A 23680-nucleotide genomic window follows, 5' to 3' on the forward strand; every position below is an offset into this window, starting at 1 on the left:
ACTCAGCACAGCCGCCCGCACTCAGCACAGCCGCCCACACTCAGCACAGCCGCGCACAGCCGCCCGCACTCAGCACAGCCACGCACAGCTGCCCGCACTCAGCACAGACGCCCGCACTCAGCACAGCCACGCAGAGCCGCCTGCATTCAGCACAGCCGCCCGCACTCAGCACAGCCACACACAGCCGTCCGCTCTCAGCACAGCCACGCACAGTTGCCCGCACTCAGCACAGCCGTGCACACCCGCCCGCACTCAGCACAGCCACGCACAGCCGCCCGCACTCAGCACAGCCGCCCGCACTCAGCACCGCCGCCCGCACTCAGCACCGCCGCGCACAGCCGCCCGCACTCAGCACAGCCACGCACAGCCGCCCGCACTCAGCACAGCCACGCACAGGCGCCCGCACTCAGCACAGCCACGCACAGCCGCCCGCACTCAGCACCGCCACGCACAGCCGCCCGCACTCAGCACCGCCACGCACAGCCGCCCGCACTCAGCACCGCCACGCACAGCCACAAGCACTCAGCACCGCCACGCACAGCCGCCCGCACTCAGCACAGCCATGCACAGCCGCCCGCACTCAGCACCGCCACGCATAGCCGCCCGCACTCCGCACAGCCACGCACAGTCGCCCGCACTCAGCACAGCCGCCCGCACTCAGCACAGCCACGCACAGCCGCCCGCACTCAGCACAGCCGCCCGCACTCAGCACAGTCACGCACAGCCGCCCACACTCAGCACAGTCACGCACAGCCGCCCGCACTCAGCACAGCTGCCCGCACTCAGCACAGCCGCCCACACTCAGCACAGCCGCCTGCACTCAGCACAGCCGCACTCGGGCAGAGAGAAAGATGGGAGCAACATATGGCAGAATGGAAACAGGAACAGGCAAAATGGGTGCAGCACATTACAACAGAATGGGGGCGCTGGATGGGAACAGCACATGACTGAATGATTGCGCATGATGGGAGCAGCACATGACAGAATGGGGGTGCAGGATGGGAGCAGCACATGACAGAATGGGGGCGCACACATGACAGGATGGGGGTGCAGGATGGGAGCAGCACAGGACAGGATGGGGTGCAGGATGGGAGCACATGACAGGATGGGGACGCAGGATGGAGCAGCACATGATAGGATGGGGATGCAGGATGGAGTAGAACATGACAGGATGGGGGCGCAGGATGGAGCAGCACATGACAGGATGGGGACGCAGGATGGAGCAGCACATGATAGGATGGGGATGCAGGATGGAGTAGAACATGACAGGATGGGGGCGCAGGATGGAGCAGCACATGACAGGATGGGGACGCAGGATGGAGCAGCACATGATAGGATGGGGATGCAGGATGGAGTAGAACATGACAGGATGGGGGCGCAGGATGGAGCAGCACATGACAGGATGGGAGAGCAAGATGGGAGCAGCACATAATAATAATAATAATAATTTTATTTATTCAGCGCCAACATATTCCGCAGCGCTTTACAAATTATAGAGGGGAATTGTACAGACAATAGACATTACAGCATAACAGAAATCACAGTTCAAAATAGACACCAGGAGGAATGAGGGCCCTGCTGCTCGCAAGCTTACAAACTATGAGGAAAAGGGAGACACGAGAGGTGGATGGTAACAATTGCCAGGATACCAGGATGGAGACCATATACCAATATAAATGCTCACCACCCGGGCGTAGAACGGGTTCAATAGCTAGTATAATATAACTCTGGGAGCGTCACTCTGTCCGAAGCCTTTATAGACTGCGCAAGCGCCGGCGCAGTCTGGACCCCACAGAGTGACGCTCCCAGGAGATCGCGGTATGCGTAAGCACTGAACGCACACCGCGATCTCCAACGGAGAAGCAGGGACGAGCCAGAAGGGTGAGTATGCAATATTCACCTATCCCCGTTCCACTGCTGCGTGCTGCTCCGTCCTCCACATCCTCTGCCTGTGACGTTCAGTTCAGAGGGCACGATGACGCGCTTAATGCGCGCCGCCCTCTGACTGAACAGTCACAGCCAGAGGACCCGGAAGACGGAGCGGCACGCAGCAGTGGATCAGGCCCAGGTAACTATAGCAAGTGTCGGGGGCCTGAGCGAGCGGCGACTCCGGCACCTGACCCCCACAGCGCGCAGGTGTCCCCGCCTGCTCAGGCCCCCCAGCACTTAGCACCCAGCGATGATAGGTGAGTATGTAATTTTTTTTTTCTATTGCAGCAGCATACAGGGCATATAATACTATGAAGCATCTTATGGGGGCCATCAACCATAATGGAGCAGCATACAGGGCATATAATACTATGGAGCATCTTATGGGGGCCATCAACCTTTATGGAGCAGCGTATGGGGCATATGGATGGGAGCAGCAAATTACAGAACGATGGCGCAGGATGGGAGCAGCACATGACAGAATAGGGCAGCACATGACAGAACGGGGGTGCGGGATGGCAGCAGCACATGACAGAATAGGGCAGCACATGACAGAACGGGGGCGCAGGATGGTAGCCTCACATGACAGAACGGGGGTGCAGGATGGGAGTAGCACATGACAGGACGGGGGGTGCGGGATGGCAGCAGCACATGATAGAATGGGGGCGCAGGATGGCAGCAGCACATGACAGAACGGGGGCGCAGGATGGTAGCAGCACATGACAGAACGGGGGCGCGGGATGGGAGTAGCACATGACAGGATTGGGGCGCATGATGGTAGCAGCACATGACAGGATTGGGGTACAGGATGGGAGCACTTGACAGGATGAGTGCTCAGGAAGACAGTAGCACATCACAAGATGGAGGCACACAAAACAGGATGGCGGCTGCACATGACAAGATTAGGCCGCAGGATGGAAGCAACACATACCAGGATGGAGATCATATACCAATATAAATGCTCACCACCCGGGCGTAGAACAGGTTCAATAGCTAGTGTGTGTGTATATATATATATATATATATATATATATATATATATACATACACTCACTGGCCACTTTATTAGGTACACCTGTCCCCAACTTCTTGTTAACACTTAATTTCTAATCAGCCAATCACATGGCGGCAACTCAGTGCATTTAGGCATGTAGACATGGTCAAGACAATCTCCTGCAGTTCAAACCGAGCATCAGTATGGGGAAGAAAGGTGATTTGAGTGCCTTTGAACGTGGCATGGTTGTTGGTGCCAGAAGGGCTGGTCTGAGTATTTCAGAAACTGCTGATCTACTGGGATTTTCACGCACAACCATCTCTAGGGTTTACAGAGAATGGTCCGAAAAAGAAAAAAAATCCAGTGAGCGGCAGTTCTGTGGGCGGAAATGCCTTGTTGATGCCAGAGGTCAGAGGAGAATGGGCAGACTGGTTCGAGCTGATAGAAAGGCAACAGTGACTCAAATCGCCACCCGTTACAACCAAGGTAGGCCTAAGAGCATCTCTGAACGCACAGTGCGTCGAACTTTGAGGCAGATGGGCTACAGCAGCAGAAGACCACACCGGGTACCACTCCTTTCAGCTAAGAACAGGAAACTGAGGCTACAATTTGCACAAGCTCATCAAAATTGGACAGTAGAAGATTGGAAAAACGTTGCTTGGTCTGATGAGTCTCGATTTCTGCTGCGACATTCGGATGGTAGGGTCAGAATTTGGCGTAAACAACATGAAATCTTTGGGATGTGGTGGAACGGGAGATTCGCATCAGGGATGTGCAGCCGACAAATCTGCGGCAACTGTGTGATGCCATCATGTCAATATGGACCAAAATCTCTGAGGAATGCTTCCAGCACCTTGTTGAATCTATGCCACGAAGAATTGAGGCAGTTCTGAAGGCAAAAGGGGTCCAACCCGTTACTAGCATGGTGTACCTAATAAAGTGGCCAGTGAGTGTGTGTGTATATATATATATATATATATATATATATATATATATATATATATATATATATATATATATATATATATATATACACACACACACAGCGTCTTTGATCAGTAGGAGCCATTCTGTTCCTGCGCGGTTGATGGGCAGCGGCTGCCGTACGTCAGTAAACATATGGCTGAGGAGTGAAGCGGCGATTTCCTGGTGTGACACAAAGAAAACCTTCACGCCAGTATCTGCTGCCAAACCCCGTGGGCTCGTACTAAACACCCATCTGTGTCTACCTGGCGGCACATTGCCACCAAACACTTGGCTGCCATTCTGCACAGCGACCTGCTTCCGTTTAACCCCGTCCTGTCACCTCAGTCGTTATTTGATTTTATTATTTCCTCTTTTTTCCTGTAGGGTTTGTGCCAAGATTTTTTGCGACCTCACAATCCTTTGGGTGCTGGATAATTTATAGATCACTGAGGGTCGACCACTGAGACCACCAGCGGTCCTGAGAGTGGAGCAGGGGTTGACCATCTCTATCAGTCTGATAGAAAATGAATTGGGTGGAGGAGCGCATGTTCTGCCAACACTCCACTGAGACTGCATACCGCCGAGCCCCGCTGTCGTGGACACTGGAGTTGGACCCCACCGATCAATAAGTTATCCTCAACTATCCGATGGGGAATGTTGTGGATTCTGTTTGTGGGCTCCCTCTGGTGGTTACTGCTGGTACTGGGTGACTTTGGTGGGTTGCGGCCTTTGGTTTCCACCTGTCCATCAGAGGCTGGGTGTTTCCTATTTTACCTGGCCTTTCTGTCATTCCCTTGCCGGCTACCAATGTATTCAGATGTGCTCTGTTTGGTTCCTGCCTACCTGCTCCCAGATCTTTCAGGATAAGCTAAGTGCTGATTTTCAGTTGTTGTTTTTTTGTCCAGCTTGCTTATTATGTCTCTATGCTAGCTGGTAGCTCTAGTGGACTGAGGTTCTCCCCATGTGCCATGAGTTGGCACATGGGTTCTTGTAATCTCAGGATGGTTTTTTGATTAGGGTTTTTTGCTGACCGCTCAGACCCCTTTTGTATCGTTCTGCTTTCTAGTTTACAGCGGGCCTCAATTTGCTGAACCTATATATATCATCTCTATGTGTGTGCCTTCCTCTCATTTCACCGTCAATACATGTGGGGGGCAACTATACCTTTTGGGGTTCATTCCTCTGGAGGCAAGTGAGGTCTTATTTTCTCTGCAGTACTAGTTAGCTCTTAGGCTGGTGCGTGGCGTCTAGAACCAACGTAGGCACGCTCCCTGGCTATCTCTAGTTGCGTTTGTCAGGCGTAGGGCAGCGGTCAGCCCAGGTTCCATCACCCTAGAGCTCGTCCGATATTTTGTATTACTTTGCTTGTCCCTTGCTATCCCTAGCCATTGGGATTCATGACAGTATAGCCGGCCCACAAAGTGTTAATTGTTTGGGCTGAAGCAGGGGAAAAAGAAGTGTTTAAGGGAAATTTTTTTTTTTTTTTTCCTTCAGAGTTTTGCTGCCTAGCCCTTAATTGCTGTCTAGCTGCTTCTTACCTCCTCTTAACCCTTGAATGGCTCTGATATTAGCTGTTTAACATGGATGTCCAGAGTTTGGCTTCCAGCCTGAGTAATCTCGCGGCAAAAGTTCAAAACATACAGGATTTTGTTGTTCACACTCCCATGTCTGAACCTAGAATTCCTATTCCAGAGTTCTTTTCTGGAGATAGATCTACCTTCCTGAATTTCAGGAACAATTGTAAATTGTTTCTTTCTTTAAAATCTCGCTTCTCTGGAGACCCTGCTCAACAGGTCAAGATTGTAATATCTTTCCTGCGAGGCGACCCTCAGAATTGGGCATTTGCATTGGCACCAGGGGATCCTGCATTGCTCAATGTGGATGCGTTTTTTCTGGCATTGGGATTGCTCTATGAGGAACCCAACCTGGAGATTCAGGCTGAAAAGGCTTTATTAGCCCTCTCTCAGGGGTATGATGAAGCGGAAATATATTGTCAAAAATTTCGGAAATGGTCGGTGCTTACTCAGTGGAATGAGTGCGCCCTGGCTGCAAACTTCAGAAATGGTCTTTCCGAGGCCATTAAGGATATTATGGTGGGGTTCCCTACGCCTACAGGTCTGAATGAGTCGATGGCTATGGCCATTCAGATTGATCGGCGTTTACGGGAGCGCAAACCCGTGCACCAGTTGGCGGTGTCTTTTGAACAGGCACCTGAGACTATGCAATGTGATAGAATTCAGTCCAGAAGTGAACGGCAAAATTATAGGCGGAAAAATGGATTGTGTTTTTATTGTGGTGATTCAGCTCATGTTATATCAGCATGCTCTAAACGCACAAAAAGGGTTGATAAATCTTTTGCCATTGGTACTCTGCAGCCTAAGTTCATTTTGTCTGTGACTGATTTTTTCACTGTCTTCCATTTCCGTCGATGCCTATGTGGATTCAGGCGCTGCCCTGAGTCTTATGGATTGGTCATTTGCTAAACGCTGCGGTTTTAGTCTGGAGCCTCTGGAAGTTCCTATTCCTTTGAAGGGAATTGACTCTACACCATTGGCTATGAATAAACCGCAGTATTGGACACAAGTGACCATGCGCATGACTCCCGTTCATCAGGAGGTGATTCGCTTCCTTGTACTGTATAATTTACATGATGTACTAGTGCTTGGTCTGCCATGGTTACAAACTCATAATCCTGTCCTGGACTGGAAAACAATGTCTGTGTTAAGCTGGGGATGTCAGGGGGTTCATGATTATGCACCTCCGATTTCAATCGCTTCATCTACTCCTTCTGAGATCCCTGCGTTTTTGTCTGACTATAGGGATGTTTTTGAGGAGCCTAAGCTCAATTCGCTCCCTCCGCATAGAGATTGTGACTGTGCTATAGAATTGATTCCTGGCAGTAAGTTCCCTAAGGGTCGTTTATTTAATCTGTCACTGCCAGAGCATACTGCTATGCGGAATTATATTAAGGAGTCCTTGGAAAAGGGACATATTCGTCCATCTTCGTCCCCTCTGGGAGCAGGTTTTTTTTTCGTGGCTAAAAAAGATGGTTCCCTGAGGCCTTGTATAGATTATCGCCTTCTGAATAAGATTACAGTCAAGTATCAGTATCCACTGCCATTATTGACTGATTTGTTTGCTCGCATTAAGGGGGCTAGGTGGTTCACTAAGATAGATCTTCGCGGTGCGTATAATCTGGTGCGGATAAAACAGGGTGATGAGTGGAAAACCGCATTTAATACGCCTGAGGGCCATTTTGAGTATTTGGTAATGCCTTTTGGACTCTCCAATGCTCCGTCAGTCTTTCAGTCCTTTATGCACAATATTTTCCGTAAATATCTGGATAAGTTTATGATTGTGTATTTGGATGATATTTTGGTGTTTTCTGATGACTGGGAGTCTCATGTTCTACAGGTCAGGAAGGTGTTTCAGGTTCTGCGGGCCAATTCTCTGTTTGTGAAGGGCTCAAAGTGTCTCTTCGGAGTCCAGAAGATTTCTTTTTTGGGGTACATTTTTTTCTCCTTCTACTATTGAGATGGATCCCGTCAAGGTTCAGGGGATTTGTGACTGGACACAACCTACATCTGTTAAGAGCCTTCAGAAGTTCTTGGGGTTTGCTAATTTTTATCGTCGGTTCATTGCTAATTTTTCCAGTATTGTTAAACCTTTGACTGATTTGACTAAAAAGGGTGCTGATGTTGCTGATTGGTCTCCTGCGGCCGTGGAGGCCTTTCAGGAACTTAAGCGCCGGTTTTCTTCTGCTCCTGTGTTGTGTCAACCAGATGTTTCACTTCCTTTTCAGGTTGAGGTTGATGCTTCCGAGATTGGAGCGGGGGCGGTTTTGTCACAGAGAAGTTCTAATGGCTCGGTGATGAAGCCATGTGCATTCTTCTCTAGAAAATTCTCGCCCGCCGAGCGCAATTATGATGTGGGTAATCGGGAGCTTTTGGCCATGAAGTGGGCATTTGAGGAGTGGCGTCATTGGCTTGAGGGTGCTAAACATCGTGTGGTGGTCTTGACTGATCACAAGAATCTCATTTCCCTTGAGTCTGCCAGGCGTTTGAATCCTAGACAGGCTCGTTGGTCGTTGTTTTTTTCTCGTTTCAATTTCGTGGTTTCATACCTGCCAGGTTCAAAGAATGTGAAGGCAGATGCTCTTTCCAGGAGTTTTGTGCCTGACTCTCCTGGAGACTCTGGGCCTACTGGTATCCTTAGGGATGGGGTAATATTGTCCGCCGTATCCCCAGACTTGCGACGTGCATTGCAGGAGTTTCAGGTGGATAAACCGGATCGTTGTCCACCAGAAAGACTGTTTGTTCCGGATGATTGGACCAGTAGAGTCATCTCCGAGGTCCATTCTTCTGTGTTGGCTGGTCATCCTGGAATATTTGGTACTAGAGACTTGGTGGCCAGGTCTTTTTGGTGGCCTTCCTTGTCTAGGGATGTGTGTACCTTTGTGCAGTCTTGTGAAGTGTGTGCTCGAGCTAAGCCTTGCTGTTCTCGGGCCAGTGGGTTGTTGTTATCCTTGCCCATCCCGAAGAGGCCTTGGACGCACATTTCCATGGATTTTATTTCTGATCTCCTGGTTTCACAGAAAATGTCCGTTATCTGGGTTGTGTGTGACCGCTTTTCTAAGATGGTTCATTTGGTGCCCTTGCCTAAGTTGCCTTCCTCCTCTGAGTTGGTCCCTTTATTTTTTCAGAACGTGGTTCGTTTGCATGGGATTCCGGAGAATATCGTTTCTGACAGGGGATCCCAGTTTGTGTCTAGATTTTGGCGGACGTTTTGTGCCAAGATGGGCATTGATTTGTCTTTCTCGTCTGCATTCCATCCTCAGACGAATGGCCAGACGGAGCGAACTAATCAGACCTTGGAAACTTATTTAAGGTGTTTTGTTTCTGCTGATCAAGATGACTGGGTTGCCTTTTTGCCACTGGCCGAATTTGCCCTTAATAATCGGGCTAGTTCTGCTACTTTGGTTTCTCCTTTCTTTTGTAATTCGGGGTTTCATCCTCGTTTTTCCTCTGGTCAGGTGGAGTCTTCGGATTGTCCTGGAGTGGACGTGGTGGTGGACAGGCTGCATCAGATTTGGAACCAGGTGGTGGACAATTTGAAGTTATCTCAGGAGAAGACTCAGCAGTTTGCTAATCGCCGTCGCCGCGTGGGTCCCCGACTTCTTGTTGGGGATTTGGTGTGGTTGTCTTCTCGTTTTGTCCCTATGAAGGTCTCTTCTCCTAAGTTCAAGCCTCGGTTCATCGGTCCTTATAGGATCTCGGAGATTCTTAACCCTGTATCTTTTCGTTTGGATCTCCCAGCATCGTTTGCTATTCATAATGTGTTCCATCGGTCGTTGTTGCGGAGGTATGAGGTGCCCGTTGTTCCTTCGGTTGAGCCTCCTGCTCCGGTGCTGGTGGAGGGAGAATTGGAGTATGTTGTTGAGAAGATCTTGGATTCTCGTGTTTCCAGACGCAAACTCCAGTATTTGGTTAAGTGGAAGGGTTATGGTCAGGAGGATAATTCCTGGGTGGTCGCCTCCGATGTTCATGCGACTGATTTGGTCCGCGCCTTCCATAGAGCTCACCCTGATCGCCCTGGGGGTTCTCGTGAGGGTTCGGTGACCCCTCCTCAAGGGGGGGGTACTGTTGTGGATTCTGTTTGTGGGCTCCCTCTGGTGGTTACTGCTGGTACTGGGTGACTTTGGTGGGTTGCGGCCTTTGGTTTCCACCTGTCCATCAGAGGCTGGGTGTTTCCTATTTTACCTGGCCTTTCTGTCATTCCCTTGCCGGCTACCAATGTATTCAGATGTGCTCTGTTTGGTTCCTGCCTACCTGCTCCCAGATCTTTCAGGATAAGCTAAGTGCTGATTTTCAGTTGTTGTTTTTTTGTCCAGCTTGCTTATTATGTCTCTATGCTAGCTGGTAGCTCTAGTGGACTGAGGTTCTTGTAATCTCAGGATGGTTTTTTGATTAGGGTTTTTTGCTGACCGCTCAGACCCCTTTTGTATCGTTCTGCTTTCTAGTTTACAGCGGGCCTCAATTTGCTGAACCTATATATATCATCTCTATGTGTGTGCCTTCCTCTCATTTCACCGTCAATACATGTGGGGGGCAACTATACCTTTTGGGGTTCATTCCTCTGGAGGCAAGTGAGGTCTTTATTTTCTCTGCAGTACTAGTTAGCTCTTAGGCTGGTGCGTGGCGTCTAGAACCAACGTAGGCACGCTCCCTGGCTATCTCTAGTTGCGTTTGTCAGGCGTAGGGCAGCGGTCAGCCCAGGTTCCATCACCCTAGAGCTCGTCCGATATTTTGTATTACTTTGCTTGTCCCTTGCTATCCCTAGCCATTGGGATTCATGACAGGGGAAGAAACGTATTATAAACGTGGAATTTGGTTAGAAACATTTTAATTCTAATCTCCATCAGATTTAGTACAGGGATCACTGATATCTCAGCCCCCCTCTCTTAGGATCTCCCCATAGATCACTGCTCCCTCCCTCAGGATCCTCTGGATAAATTGCCCCTTGGTTCAGGTCTGGGCTCGGCCATTTTAGAGCTTCCATCTTCTCCTGGTGAAGCCGTTCTATTGGTGAATTGGCAGTTGCTCAGAGTCGTCGTCCCTGAAAGGTGAAATTCCTCCTCATCTTCAGCTAATTAGGAAAGGCAGAAGGTTCTGATGTAAAATTGTCTGATAGTTGTTCTGTTCATAATCCACTCCCCCTTGCATAAATCCCCAGTTCCAGAGCACAATGCTTCCCCCACCATGCCTCACTGTGGGGATGATGATCTTCTGGTGATGAACAGTGTTACATTTGCACCTTTTCGAATTCCGACCAAAACGTTTCCCCTCGGTCTCATCAGACAGAACTCATTTCTGCTTCTGGCCCATGTGATAGAAGTTTTGGCAGAACTTCTCCGAGCTTGGATATTTTTCTATGTAAGAAAATGTTTCTGTCTTCTCCCTGACCCAAGCCGGTTGGAGATATAAAGAATATGGGAGATTCTGGTCACATTCTCGACACAACCAGGACTGGCCAGAAGCTCCTGCAGCTCCTTTAATGTTGCTGTTAGTCTCTTGTAATGGTAATATCAATGTGGTGTCAGATTTCGGGCCCTCCTCACAGTGTCCATGGTAGATCTGATGCCTGGGAAATGTTTTAGCACCTTCTCCTTTGTGGGAGCCCCTGTGCTCTAAAAGCTGCAAACATTATTTTCTGGTTATCCAATAAAGGTATCACTCCTAGAATACTTTTGTCATCATTGGGAAGAAAAGTATTCACATCTAATTTTCTGGCTAGCACGGTACCACAATACAATTTGTTATTGTACATCACACCTTCTCCTGACTGACAACTTTCCACACTGAGATCCTCTGCTGTGTTGTCAGCTGTTTACAAACCGGAAAATTCTCCTAGAGCAGCGACACTTTCTCTGGGGTTAATCAGAATCACTGCACATAACGGCGGCCGAGCGCTGACTACTATGTAACATGGGGAAATATTATCAGCTGATTCTGAACACAACCACAGCCCCGTTTTATAGGAGGGTGCTCACACTTGTGCAACCACATTTTGATTTTTTTATTTTGTCCCTCCAAAATTATTTCAGTTTGTTTCTCACTGGATTTGTACAGATTATGGATGACATTCAAGGGGTAATATGTTCTGAAATTATTCATCTTGGTAGGATTATTTACATGACACAAATTTGGTATTTTAACTGGGGCGTGCAGACTTTTATATCTCCTGTATATGCAGTTGTGGCTAAAAGTTTTGAGACTGACACAAATTTTGATTTTCACATTTTGCAGCTTCAGTGTTTTTGCTCTTTTAGTTGTTTGTTCCTATGGTTACTGATGAACATTTAAAACATTTCATAAGTTTTGACACTTTTTTTTATTGACAAATATATAAACATTCCTCATCCCCTCCCCACCTCCGACCCGTCACCTGCAGACCAATCCCTGTGCTTCTGGTAGTTATGTTTTCTTATGAAGCCCCTTTAGACTGTTGTAGACATTTTTGAAGACTGATTGTCAGTAGAAGAGAAGGGGGCGCTGCCACGATCCTATTTCTGTCAGCAATAAAGCCTCCTGAGATCATCCAAGGAGGGGCTCACAATTATGTCTAAAAGGTGTAAGGGCGCGTGTGTAGCCCATTCACTACTTCCATCCACCCCCCACCCCCTGAAGATGGCTGTGCCATCATTGTAAATACAAATTGTTGATACACACCTGTACTTTGTATCTCCCCACCTCATGGTAGATTGTAAGCTCTCACGAGCAGGGGCGGCTTATTGTGCTTTAATTATTGTATTGTTAACGTTGTTACCTATGACTGTTGTGTTTGAAACTGTTAAACTGTAAAGCGCTGCGGAATATGTTGGCGCTATATAAATAAAGATTATTATTATTATTATTATTAATAAAATCAAGGCCAGGAATACATAATAGGATCTGAACATCCTCCAAGAACAACTTCTCTCATCAGCCAATGCAATGTGGTGTTGATGCTTTTCCCCAATGATGGGGTCCAGGTCACAAGACAAAAGTGATAACTAAGTGGCCATGGAACAAAACATTGATATTTTGGGTCCAGGAGACTCCCTGATCTCATCCTATTGAGAACCTGTGGTCAATCCCTAAATAAATGCAACAAAATCCAGAACTTGTGATAACTCCGAGCTCTGATGAGATGAGAACGGGCAGCCATCAGTCAAGATCTACCTAGAAGACGATATCCAGCTATTGGGGGAGGGGCAGAAGTGTGGAAAATAAGGGGTGGAAGTGCAGAGAATAAGGGGCAGGAGTGCGGAGAATAAGGGGCAGGAGTGCGGAGAATAAGGGGCAGGAGTGCGGAGAATAAGGGCAGGAGTGCGGAGAATAAGGGGCAGGAGTGTGGAGAATAAGGGGCAGGAGTGTGGAGAATAAGGGGCAGGAGTGTGGAGAATAAGGGGCTGGAGTTGCGGAGAATAAGGGGCTGGAGTTGCGGAGAATAAGGGGCTGGAGTTGCGGAGAATAAGGGGCTGGAGTTGCGGAGAATAAGGGGCTGGAGTTGCGGAGAATAAGGGGCTGGAGTTGCGGAGAATAAAGGTCAGGAGTGCGGAGAATAAGGGTCAGGAGTGCGGAGAATAAGGGGCTGGAGTTGCGGAGAATAAGGGGCTGGAGTTGCGGAGAATAAGGGGCTGGAGTTGTGGAGAATAAGGGTCAGGAGTGTGGAGAATAAGGGTCAGGAGTGTGGAGAATAAGGGTCAGGAGTGCGGAGAATAAGAGTCAGGAGTGCGGAGAATAAGGGGCAGTGCTGGGAATATTGAGGCGTCACAGAAACTTCATGTATTTGTCAATAAAAGTGTAAAAACTCATGAAATGTTTATAATTCTCCATCAATAACCATAGAAACAGCGACTAAAAGAGAAAACCACTGAAGAGGCATTCAATTCTAAAAGAACCAGGAGGTGCAGGATGAGCAGGGCTGTAGGTCTTTCACAGATGAGGCATCTGGAATTGTGGAAAGTGTGTAAACTATATCTATACAGTAGGAGAGATATGTACAGGGTAATCTGCATTAATGGTTTACTAGGGGGACGCTGAGATCTTTTCAGGCCCCTTGTAGACATTTCTGGGGCCCAAGTCTGTCATACAGATCCATAAATCACTTTCCTTCCACCTCTGGGGGATTGAATGTGACAACCGGTCTGGACACATGTCTGCTCTGTGCGGCGGTTGTCAGTCCTGGCCGTGCTGTAGTCCCAGACGAGCTGCGCTGATACATTGTTTCTGTTGTTTCCCTTCCGCTGATAGATACATTGTTGCTGTTATTTCCCTCCCATCTCTGTATTTTCTTTCTTTTCTGCAGTTTGCGGCTGTGATTTGGCTCAGGGCGGCTTCTTCATCAAGAACGGGGAGTATCTGTGCACGTTGGATTACCAGCGCATGTACGGGACGCAGTGCAGCGGCTGCGGGGAGTTTGTGGAGGGAGAAGTGGTGACGGCGCTGGGAAAGACCTACCACCCCGCCTGCTTCGCCTGCACGGCCTGCAAGTAAGTCCTGTGCTGAAATGCCTGCGCTCGTGTCTGTCGTGTATGTGAGGAAGAAGTCGCCGTATTGCACTAGTGTCACCCGCTATCTGGGACGTCGCCATTATCAGTCCTCACTGCTGATCACTGCGTATTTATGGGGATTATCGCTTCCATCTGACCTTGTGCTTTCTTCCCCGGCAGGCGTCCGTTCCCACCCGGAGATCGAGTAACATTCAATGGGAGAGATTGCCTGTGCCAGGCGTGCGCTGCCCAACCAATGTCTCCAGGAGCCAAGGAGCTGTCTGCAGCCAGCAGTAAGTGCCCTCCATATTGTATATGAGGATTAAAGGTGAATCCAGCCTAAGGTGCGAGCTCAGGGGTAGCCTAAGGTGGAGATGAGCAGCTGCTGCTCGGATCCTCCCTTCCTGCTGACCCTTTCCTTTCGGGCTGCTCCTCTCCTTCTATGCTACATGGCTCCGCCCTTCCCCTGATGCCTCTCCCTCCCTTTCTGGCTGCTCCTCCCCTTTATTGCTGCATGGCTCTGCCCTTCCCCTGATGCCCCTCCCTTCCTGGCTGCTCCTCCCCTTTATTGCTGTGTGACTCCTCCCTTCCTCTAATGCCCCTCTTTTCCTTTCTGGCTGCTCCTCCCCTTTCTTGCTACACGGCTCCTCCCTTCCTGGCTGCCCCTTCCCCTCCCTGTTGCATGGCTCCTCCCTTAATTTTTCCACTGCTTCTTCCCTTTTCTGCTGCTTTGCTCCTCCCTTCCTTACTGGCTGCTCCTCCCTATGCTTATGGCTCCTCCCTTTCCCTGCTGCCCCTCTCCTCCTTTCTTGCTGCTTCTCCTCTTCTCTTGTTAGGGCTGCTCCTTCCCTTCTCTACTTTCCAGTTGTTCTTCACCTTTTAAGCTGACCCTGATTTCTTGTTGCGCCTCCCTTTCCCCACAGCTATCCCTTACCCTTGTTGTTACTCCTCCCCTTCTCTTCTGTCTGTGGCCCTTCCCATCCTGTGCAGCTGCTTCTCTGCTCTTTGGCTGTTCTTCCACTTTTCTGTGGTTCCTCCCTTTCTCTGAGACTCCTTACCTACCCAATGGCTCCTCTCTTTTCTGCTATCTGGCTCCTCCTTCTCTTCTCTAAGGTTCCTTTCTTTCTCTGTGACTCCTCCCTTCTCTGAGGCTCCTCCCCTTCCCCCACATACAGTATAGGGCATTTGAGCTTTGAGTTGTACTGCAGATTCCTCTCTGACAGTCTGGTTAGTATAGAGACAATGTAACAACCACTGTTGCCAGGCAGCAGATCCACAGCAACCAAACCGAGCTCAGTCTATCAAAGTTCTGACTAAACTGAGGGCCTAGAAGAGGGTCAGACACCTGGCAGGACGACACCCGGCAGGACGACACCCGGCAGGACGACACCTGGCAGGACAAGACCCGGCAGGGCGACACCCGGCAGGACGACACCCGGCAGGACGACACCCGGCAGGGTGACACCTGGCAGGATGACACCCGGCAGGGTGACACCTGGCAGGACGACACCCGGCAGGACGACACCCGGCAGGACGACACCTGGCAGGACAAGACCTGGCAGGGCGACACCCGGCAGGACGACACCCGGCAGGACGACACCCGGCAGGACGACACACCCGGCAGGACAAGACCCGGCAGGGCGACACCTGGCAGGACAAGACCCGGCAGGGCGACACCCGGCAGGGCGACACCCGGCAGGACGACACCCGGCAGGACGAAACCCGGCAGGACGACACCTGGCAGGAGGACACCCGGCAGGGCAAGACCTGGCAGGACGACACCTGGCAGGACAAGACCCGGCAGGACGACACCTGGCAGGACGACACCCGGCAGGGCAAGACCTGGCAGGACGACACTTGGCAGGACGAAACCCGGCAGGACTTCCCCTTTAATATGACTATTACCCCTGCAGCCAAATGACTCAGATTTGAGAGAACCCCTTTAAGTTGCCCTTACCTGCTGCAACCTCTGGATGCTCCTTGTCTTTGTGCTGACAACATCCAGGTGACTGTTGCTGTCGCGGATGAGCGGTGTCAGGTGTCGGCCTCAGTAATGGCCGCTCCCTCGATATAGGCAGATTCCATGAATTGTGCTGGATCACTGGTGGTGAGCATACGAGCAGCGGCTCCAGCATACGCGCACAACGCTCCAGGACGAATAAACCTGAGGAATCTGCTGCCCCCAAACGCCAACCCAAATTAAGAGGAAGGGCCCCACCTTCAACACATCCCATAAATATATAGTTGCATATGTATAAATCCTAAAAATGGAGGCAGCACACCATTCTCAGTGAAAAGAGGAGCTACTTTTATTAGCCCATCTTATCAACGTTTCGGTTCATAAAGATGTGAAGCTTCAGAGGCCGGCGCCTGTGCACTGCAGGAATCTGCTCTACCGTCAACAGAGCAGATCAGTACAGAGAGGCCCTGCGCACTGCAGGAATCTGCTCTGCCCTCAACAGAGCAGATCAGTACAGAGAGGCCTGGCGCCTGTGCACTGCAGGAATCTGCTCTACCGTCAACAGAGCAGATCAGTACAGAGAGGCCCGGCGCCTGCGCACTGCAGGAATCTGCTCTACCGTCAACAGAGCAGATGAGTACAGAGAGGCCCGGCGCCTGCACTCTGCAGGAATCTGCTCTACTGTCAACAAAGCAGATCAGTACAGAGAGGCCCTGCGCACTGCAGGAATCTGCTCTGCCCTCAACAGAGCAGATCAGTACAGAGAGGCCTGGCGCCTGTGCACTCTGCAGGAATCTGCTCTGCCCTCAACAGAGCAGATCAGTACAGAGAGGCCTGGCGCCTGCACTCTGCAGGAATCTGCTCTGCCCTCAACAGAGCAGATCAGTACAGAGAGGCCCGGCGCCTGCGCACTGCAGGAATCTGCTCTACCGTCAACAGAGCAGATCAGTACAGAGAGGCCCGGCGCCTGCACTCTGCAGGAATCTGCTCTGCCCTCAACAGAGCAGATCAGTACAGAGAGGCCCGGCGCCTGCGCACTGCAGGAATCTGCTCTACCGTCAACAGAGCAGATCAGTACAGAGAGGCCCGGCGCCTGCACTCTGCAGGAATCTGCTCTGCCCTCCACAGGGTATGCCTGCGCTGGAGCGTGGTGCCGAGGAGCGATGAAGCAAGCAGGAGGGAGGCATCATAAGAAGATGGGAGGTGCCGGACCAGGACCTGTGACACCCATCGGACCGGACCACCCCACAGGTGAGTATAATAATAAAACTTACTTTTCTTCTCTTTCAGGTCGGATCAGGGGCTTCTCTACAGCCCTCAATCTTATTCGGCCAAACCTGGTGACAAGTTCCCTTTAAACCTGTGTCACCTGCGCTGGGAGCAGAGGGGTTAATAAGGCCTTGCTGCTGAGATGGGGGACAGAGGGGCTTTGCAGCTGAGTGACAACCAATATACTCACCAAAAACCTATCGTGTTCGTCACCCAACTTTCCCAGACCCTGAGTGGTGAATCCTTGTAGGGTCCGTTGAAACAGAACTTTCCCAAATGTCCAAAACTATTGGATTAATTTATCCAAACAGATGCAGCGCTAGTGATGAGCGAGTGTACTCGTTGCTCGGGTGACCTCTGAGTATTTGTTAGTGCTCGGAGATTTAGTTTTCATCCCCTCAGCAGCATGATTTACAGCTACTAGACAGCTTGATTACATGTGGGGATTCACTAGCAACCAGGCAACCCCCACATGTACACAGCCTGGCTAGCAGCTGTAAATCATTCAGCTGCCGTGATGAAAACTAAAGGTACCTTCACACGAAGCGACGCTGCAGCGATAGCGACAACGATGCCGATCGCTGCAGCGTCGCTGTTTGATCGCTGGGGAGCTGTCACACAGACCGCTCTCCAGCGACCAACGATGCCGAGGTCCCCGGGTAACCAGGGTAAACATCGGGTTGCTAAGCGCAGGGCCGCGCTTAGTAACCCGATGTTTACCCTGGTTACCAGCGTAAAAGTAAAAAAAACAAACAGTACATACTCACCTGCGCGTCCCCCAGCGTCTGCTTCCTGACACTGACTGAGCGCCGGCTCTAACAGCAGAGCGGTGACGTCACCGCTGTGCTTTCACTTTCACTTTAAGGCCGGCGCTCAGTCAGTGTCAGGAAGCAGACGCTGGGGGATGCGCAGGTGAGCATGTACTGTTTGTTTTTTTTACTTTTACGCTGGTAACCAGGGTAAACATCGGGTTACTAAGCGCGGCCCTGCGCTTGGTAACCCGATGTTTACCCTGGTTACCAGTGTAAAACATCGCTGGTATCGTTGCTTTTGCTTTCAAACACAACGATACACAGCGATCGGACGACCAAATAAAGTTCTGAACTTTATTCAGCGACCAGCGACATCACAGCAGGATCCTGATCGCTGCTGCTTGTCACACACAACGATATCGCTAGCGAGGACGCTGCAACGTCACGGATCGCTAGCGATGTCGTTTCGTGTGAAGGTACCTTAAATCTCCGAGCACTAAAAAATACTCAGAGACCGCCCGAGCGTGATCGGGAAAACCGGAGCCAGGAGGACACTCGCTCATCACTATGCAGTGCACAAAGTCACATGACCACCTGCCACGCAGGATTCCGATCCATGCAACGCCGCCACCAGCTGGACGTGACCTGTCAGTACCACTGGCAGTATCCCCCATTTGCTCCTGGAGAGCGCTGCCTCCTGCTGGACGTGTCCTGTCATTACCACTGGCGGGATCCTTCCCTCCCCCCCCCAATCTGCTCCTGGAGAGCAGCGCTGCCTCCTGCTGGATGTGTCCTGTCGTTACCACTGGTGGGATCCTTCCCCCCCCCCCCCCAATCTGCTCCTGGAGAGCAGCGCTGCCTCCTGCTGGATGTGTCCTGTCATTGCCACTGGCAGGATCCTCCCCCCCCCCCCCCAATCTGCTCCTGGAGAGCAGCGCTGCCTCCTGCTGGATGTGTCCTGTCATTACCACTGGCGGGATCCTTCCCCCCCCCCAATCTGCTCCTGGAGAGCAGCGCTGCCTCCTGCTGGATGTGTCCTGTCATTGCCACTGGCAGGATCCTCCCCCCCCCCCCCCCCCCAATCTGCTCCTGGAGAGCAGCGCTGCCTCCTGCTGGATGTGTCCTGTCATTACCACTGGCGGGATCCTTCCCCCCCCCCCCAATCTGCTCCTGGAGAGCAGCGCTGCCTCCTGCTGGATGTGTCCTGTCATTGCCACTGGCGGGATCCTCCCCCCCCCCCCCAAATCTGCTCCTGGAGAGCAGCGCTGCCTCCTGCTGGATGTGTCCTGTCATTACCACTGGCGGGATCCTTCCCCCCCCCCCCAATCTGCTCCCGGAGAGCAGCGCTGCCTCCTGCTGGACGTGTCCTGTCACTACCACTGGCAGGATCCTCCTTCCCCCCCCAATCTGCTCCTGGAGAGCAGCGCTGCCTCCTGCTGGATGTGTCCTGTCATTGCCACTGGCGGGATCCTCCCCCCCCCCAATCTGCTCCTGGAGAGCAGCGCTGCCTCCTGCTGGATGTGTCCTGTCATTACCACTGGCGGGATCCTTCCCCCCCCCCCCCCCCCCCCCAATCTGCTCCTGGAGAGCAGCGCTGCCTCCTGCTGGATGTGTCCTGTCATTACCACTGGCGGGATCCTTCCCCCTCCCAATCTGCTCCTGGAGAGCAGCGCTGCCTCCTGCTGGATGTGTCCTGTCATTACCACTGGCGGGATCCTTCCCCCTCCCAATCTGCTCCTGGAGAGCAGCGCTGCCTCCTGCTGGATGTGTCCTGTCATTACCACTGGCGGGATCCTTCCCCCCCCCCCCCCCCCAATCTGCTCCTGGAGAGCAGCGCTGCCTCCTGCTGGATGTGTCCTGTCATTACCACTGGCGGGATCCTTCCCCCCCCCCCCCCCCCCAATCTGCTCCTGGAGAGCGGCGCTGCCTCCTGCTGGACGTGTCCTGTCATTACCACTGACGGGATCCTTCCCCCCCCCCCCCCAATCTGCTCCCGGAGAGCATCGCTGCCTCCTGCTGGACGTGTCCTGTCACTACCACTGGCAGGATCCTCCTTCCCCCCCCAATCTGCTCCTGGAGAGCAGCGCTGCCTCCTGCTGGATGTGTCCTGTCATTGCCACTGGCAGGATCCTCCCCCCACCCCAATCTGCTCCTGGAGAGCAGCGCTGCCTCCTGCTGGATGTGTCCTGTCATTACCACTGGCAGGATCCCCCGTCTGCTCCTGGAGAGCGGCGCCTCCTGCTGGACTTGTGTGTGTTCTTCTTGGAAAATGCTGATGGAGATCTTAAGGACGGTGTCACACTTGTGTGTGCAACGTGAGGGACTTGAGTGTGACACCGGCCTAAGTATGACCTGCGGGGTTCACACCCTCCACACCGAACCCTTCCCCAAAAAAGTGGAATACGTGATGAAAGCGTCATATGTGCCCCAGAGTGGTAAAAATGGTGGAAAAATAAAAATGTCGTGGACCTCAGATAATGGCGACATGAGCGGAGGAACTGGTTTTTTTTAGGAAATGTTTTCATGTATAAAAATATAAACCCATAAACTGAACATGGTAGAAATAGAACCACAACCCAGCGGGGGGCGCCGGACGGTCACCAGTTCTCTGCACTTGGGGGGCGCCGGACGGTCACCAGTTCTCTGCACTTGGGGGGCGCGGGTCGGTCACCAGTTCTCCACACTTGGGGGTCGCCGGTCGGTCACCAGTTCTCCGCACTTGGGGGTCGTGGGTCGGTCACCAGTTCTCCACACTTGGGGGTCGCCGGTCGGTCACCAGTTCTCTGCACTTGGGGGTCGTGGGTCGGTCACCAGTTCTCCACACTTGGGGGTCGTGGGTCGGTCACCAGTTCTCCACACTTGGGGGTCGCGGGTCGGTCACCAGTTCTCTGCACTTGGGGGTCGCGGGTCGGTCACCAGTTCTCCGCACTTGGGGGTCGCGGGTCGGTCACCAGTTCTCCGCACTTGGGGGTCGCGGGACGGTCACCAGTTCTCCGCACTTGGGGGTCGCCGGTCGGTCACCAGTTCTCCGCACTTGGGGGTCGCCGGTCGGTCACCAGTTCTCTGCACTTGGGGGTCGTGGGTCGGTCACCAGTTCTCTGCACTTGGGGGGCGCGGGTCGGTCACCAGTTCTCCACACTTGGGGGTCGCCGGTCGGTCACCAGTTCTCCGCACTTGGGGGTCGTGGGTCGGTCACCAGTTCTCCACACTTGGGGGTCGCCGGTCGGTCACCAGTTCTCCGCACTTGGGGGTCGTGGGTCGGTCACCAGTTCTCTGCACTTGGGGGTCGCGGGTCGGTCACCAGTTCTCCGCACTTGGGGGTCGCGGGTCGGTCACCAGTTCTCCGCACTTGGGGGTCGCGGGTCGGTCACCAGTTCTCCGCACTTGGGGGTCGCGGGACGGTCACCAGTTCTCCGCACTTGGGGGTCGCCGGTCGGTCACCAGTTCTCCGCACTTGGGGGTCGCCGGTCGGTCACCAGTTCTCCGCACTTGGGGGTCGCCGGTCGGTCACCAGTTCTCCGCACTTGGGGGTCGCCGGTCGGTCACCAGTTCTCCGCACTTGGGGGTCGCCGGTCGGTCACCAGTTCTCCGCACTTGGGGGTCGCCGGTCGGTCACCAGTTCTCCGCACTTGGGGGTCGCCGGTCGGTCACCAGTTCTCCGCACTTGGGGGTCGCCGGTCGGTCACCAGTTCTCTGCACTTGGGGGTCGCCGGTCGGTCGCCAGTTCTCCGCACTTGGGGGGCGCCGGTCGGTCACCAGTTCTCCGCACTTGGGGGGCGCCGGTCGGTCACCAGTTCTCTGCACTTGGGGGGCGCCGGTCGGTCACCAGTTCTCCGCACTTGGGGGGCGCCGGTCGGTCACCAGTTCTCCGCACTTGGATCTTTTCTCCCGGTTTCCAGTTCGTTGTTTGATCGCCGGAAAGATGTCAATCAGATCGAAATTGTCCAGCAAAAAATCGGGTCCTACGGCGGCGACTGGACGGAGAAAGAAGGAGCCTCTGCCTCTAGGAGGATAAGGGCAAAAATGAAGATTTCTCCTCGTGCTTAAAGGGTTAGGGTCGTTTAAAGGGGTCGTGCAATGTAAGAACAACATGGAGGAGCGCGCCGTATGGTGATGTGTGTGCACAGGCGCGGGCTTTCCTGAGTCTTTCTCTCTGCTTGTTTCCAGGCTGCTCGGGCTGCGGCAGAGACATCAAGAACGGGCAAGCGCTGCTGGCTCTGGACAAACAGTGGCACCTGGGCTGCTTCAAGTGTAAATCCTGCGGCAAAGTCCTGACCGGGGAATATATCAGCAAGTAAGGAAGGAACCATCACCCCCATCATCTCCTCATCACTGTGTATAGAGACCTCATACTGCAGTTCCAGCAATGACTGCTGACAACCTGCCTGTATACATCAGAGGTTGTCAGCCCCGCCCCCGGTGATGACATCACTGATATAATGCTGAGACCACGCCCCTTATACTCCAGCCCCGCCCCTCATCTATCACCGCTGACAACCTGCCTGTATACATCAGAGGTTGTCAGCCCCGCCCCGGTGATGACATCACTGATATAATGCTGAGACCACGCCCCTTATACTCCAGCCCCGCCCCTCATCTATCACCGCTGACAACCTGCCTGTATACATCAGAGGTTGTCAGCCCCGCCCCCGGTGATGACATCACTGATATAATGAGACCACGCCCCTCATACTCCAGCCCCGCCCCTCATCTATCACTGCTGACAACCTGCCTGTATACATGTGAGAGGTTGTCAGCCCCGCCCTCGGTGATGACATCACTGATATAATGATGAGACCACGCCCCTTATACTCCAGCCCCGCCCCTCATCTATCACCGCTGACAACCTGCCTGTATACATCAGAGGTTGTCAGCCCCGCCCCGGTGATGACATCACTGATATAATGCTGAGACCACGCCCCTTATACTCCAGCCCCGCCCCTCATCTATCACTGCTGACAACCTGCCTGTATACATGTGAGAGGTTGTCAGCCCCGCCCTCGGTGATGACATCACTGATATAATGATGAGACCACGCCCCTTATACTCCAGCCCCGCCCCTCATCTATCACCGCTGACAACCTGCCTGTATACATGTGAGAGGTTATCAGCCCCGCCCCGGTGATGACATCACTTATATACTGATGAGACCATGCCCCTTATACTCCAGCCCCGCCCCCGGTTATGACATCACTAATATAATGAGACCACACCCCTTATACTCCAGCTCCGCCCCGGTGATGACATCATTGATATAATGAGACCACACCCCTTATACTCCAGCCCCGCCCCCGGTGATATCATTGATATAATGAGACCACACCCCTTATACTCCAGCCCCCGGTGATGACACCACTGATATAATGATGAGACCACGCCCCTTATACTACAGCCCCGCCCCTCACCACTGCTGACAGCCTGCCTGTACACATGTCAGGTTCTCTGCTGCCCCCGGTGGTGACATCTCTCATTACACGCTGATCTTGGTTTCTGCAGGGACGGCTCTCCGTACTGTGAGAAGGATTACCAGCTCCTCTTCGGGGTGAAGTGTGAGGCTTGTCATGAGTTCATCACGGGGAAGGTTCTGGAGGTAACGTTTCGCCTTCTCGTTCTGTTCCTTATTGCTGGATTGTGAGGGTGGATGGAGGCGGCGGATGATGGGATCCGGTCACAGGAGCAACTCGAGGTTCAATAACTAAATGTTTTTCCACTTTGATGATTTTCTAAAGGACGTTTTCAGTATCTGTGATTGCTGTTAGTGAATCTTTTCTATTTCT

At 52.4% G+C, this 23680-nt stretch overlaps 1 protein-coding gene across 13 annotated transcripts in view; it reads left to right on the top strand.

Annotated features, from left to right (window-relative positions):
* The window catches only part of ABLIM1 (actin binding LIM protein 1), a 333708-nt gene that overhangs the window by 176601 nt on the left and 133427 nt on the right, over positions 1-23680 (top strand). For all 13 annotated transcript variants that reach the window (XM_077257935.1, XM_077257934.1, XM_077257941.1 and 10 more), the window contains 4 exons: positions 13739-13922; positions 14103-14215; positions 22071-22197; positions 23400-23493. In XM_077257935.1, coding sequence (XP_077114050.1) covers positions 13739-13922; positions 14103-14215; positions 22071-22197; positions 23400-23493 — 518 coding nt within the window. The remainder of the gene's footprint in view (positions 1-13738; positions 13923-14102; positions 14216-22070; positions 22198-23399; positions 23494-23680) is intronic.

This window comes from Ranitomeya variabilis, chromosome 4, assembly GCF_051348905.1.
Source record: "Ranitomeya variabilis isolate aRanVar5 chromosome 4, aRanVar5.hap1, whole genome shotgun sequence".
In the NCBI taxonomy this organism is placed as follows: Eukaryota; Metazoa; Chordata; class Amphibia; order Anura; family Dendrobatidae; genus Ranitomeya; species Ranitomeya variabilis.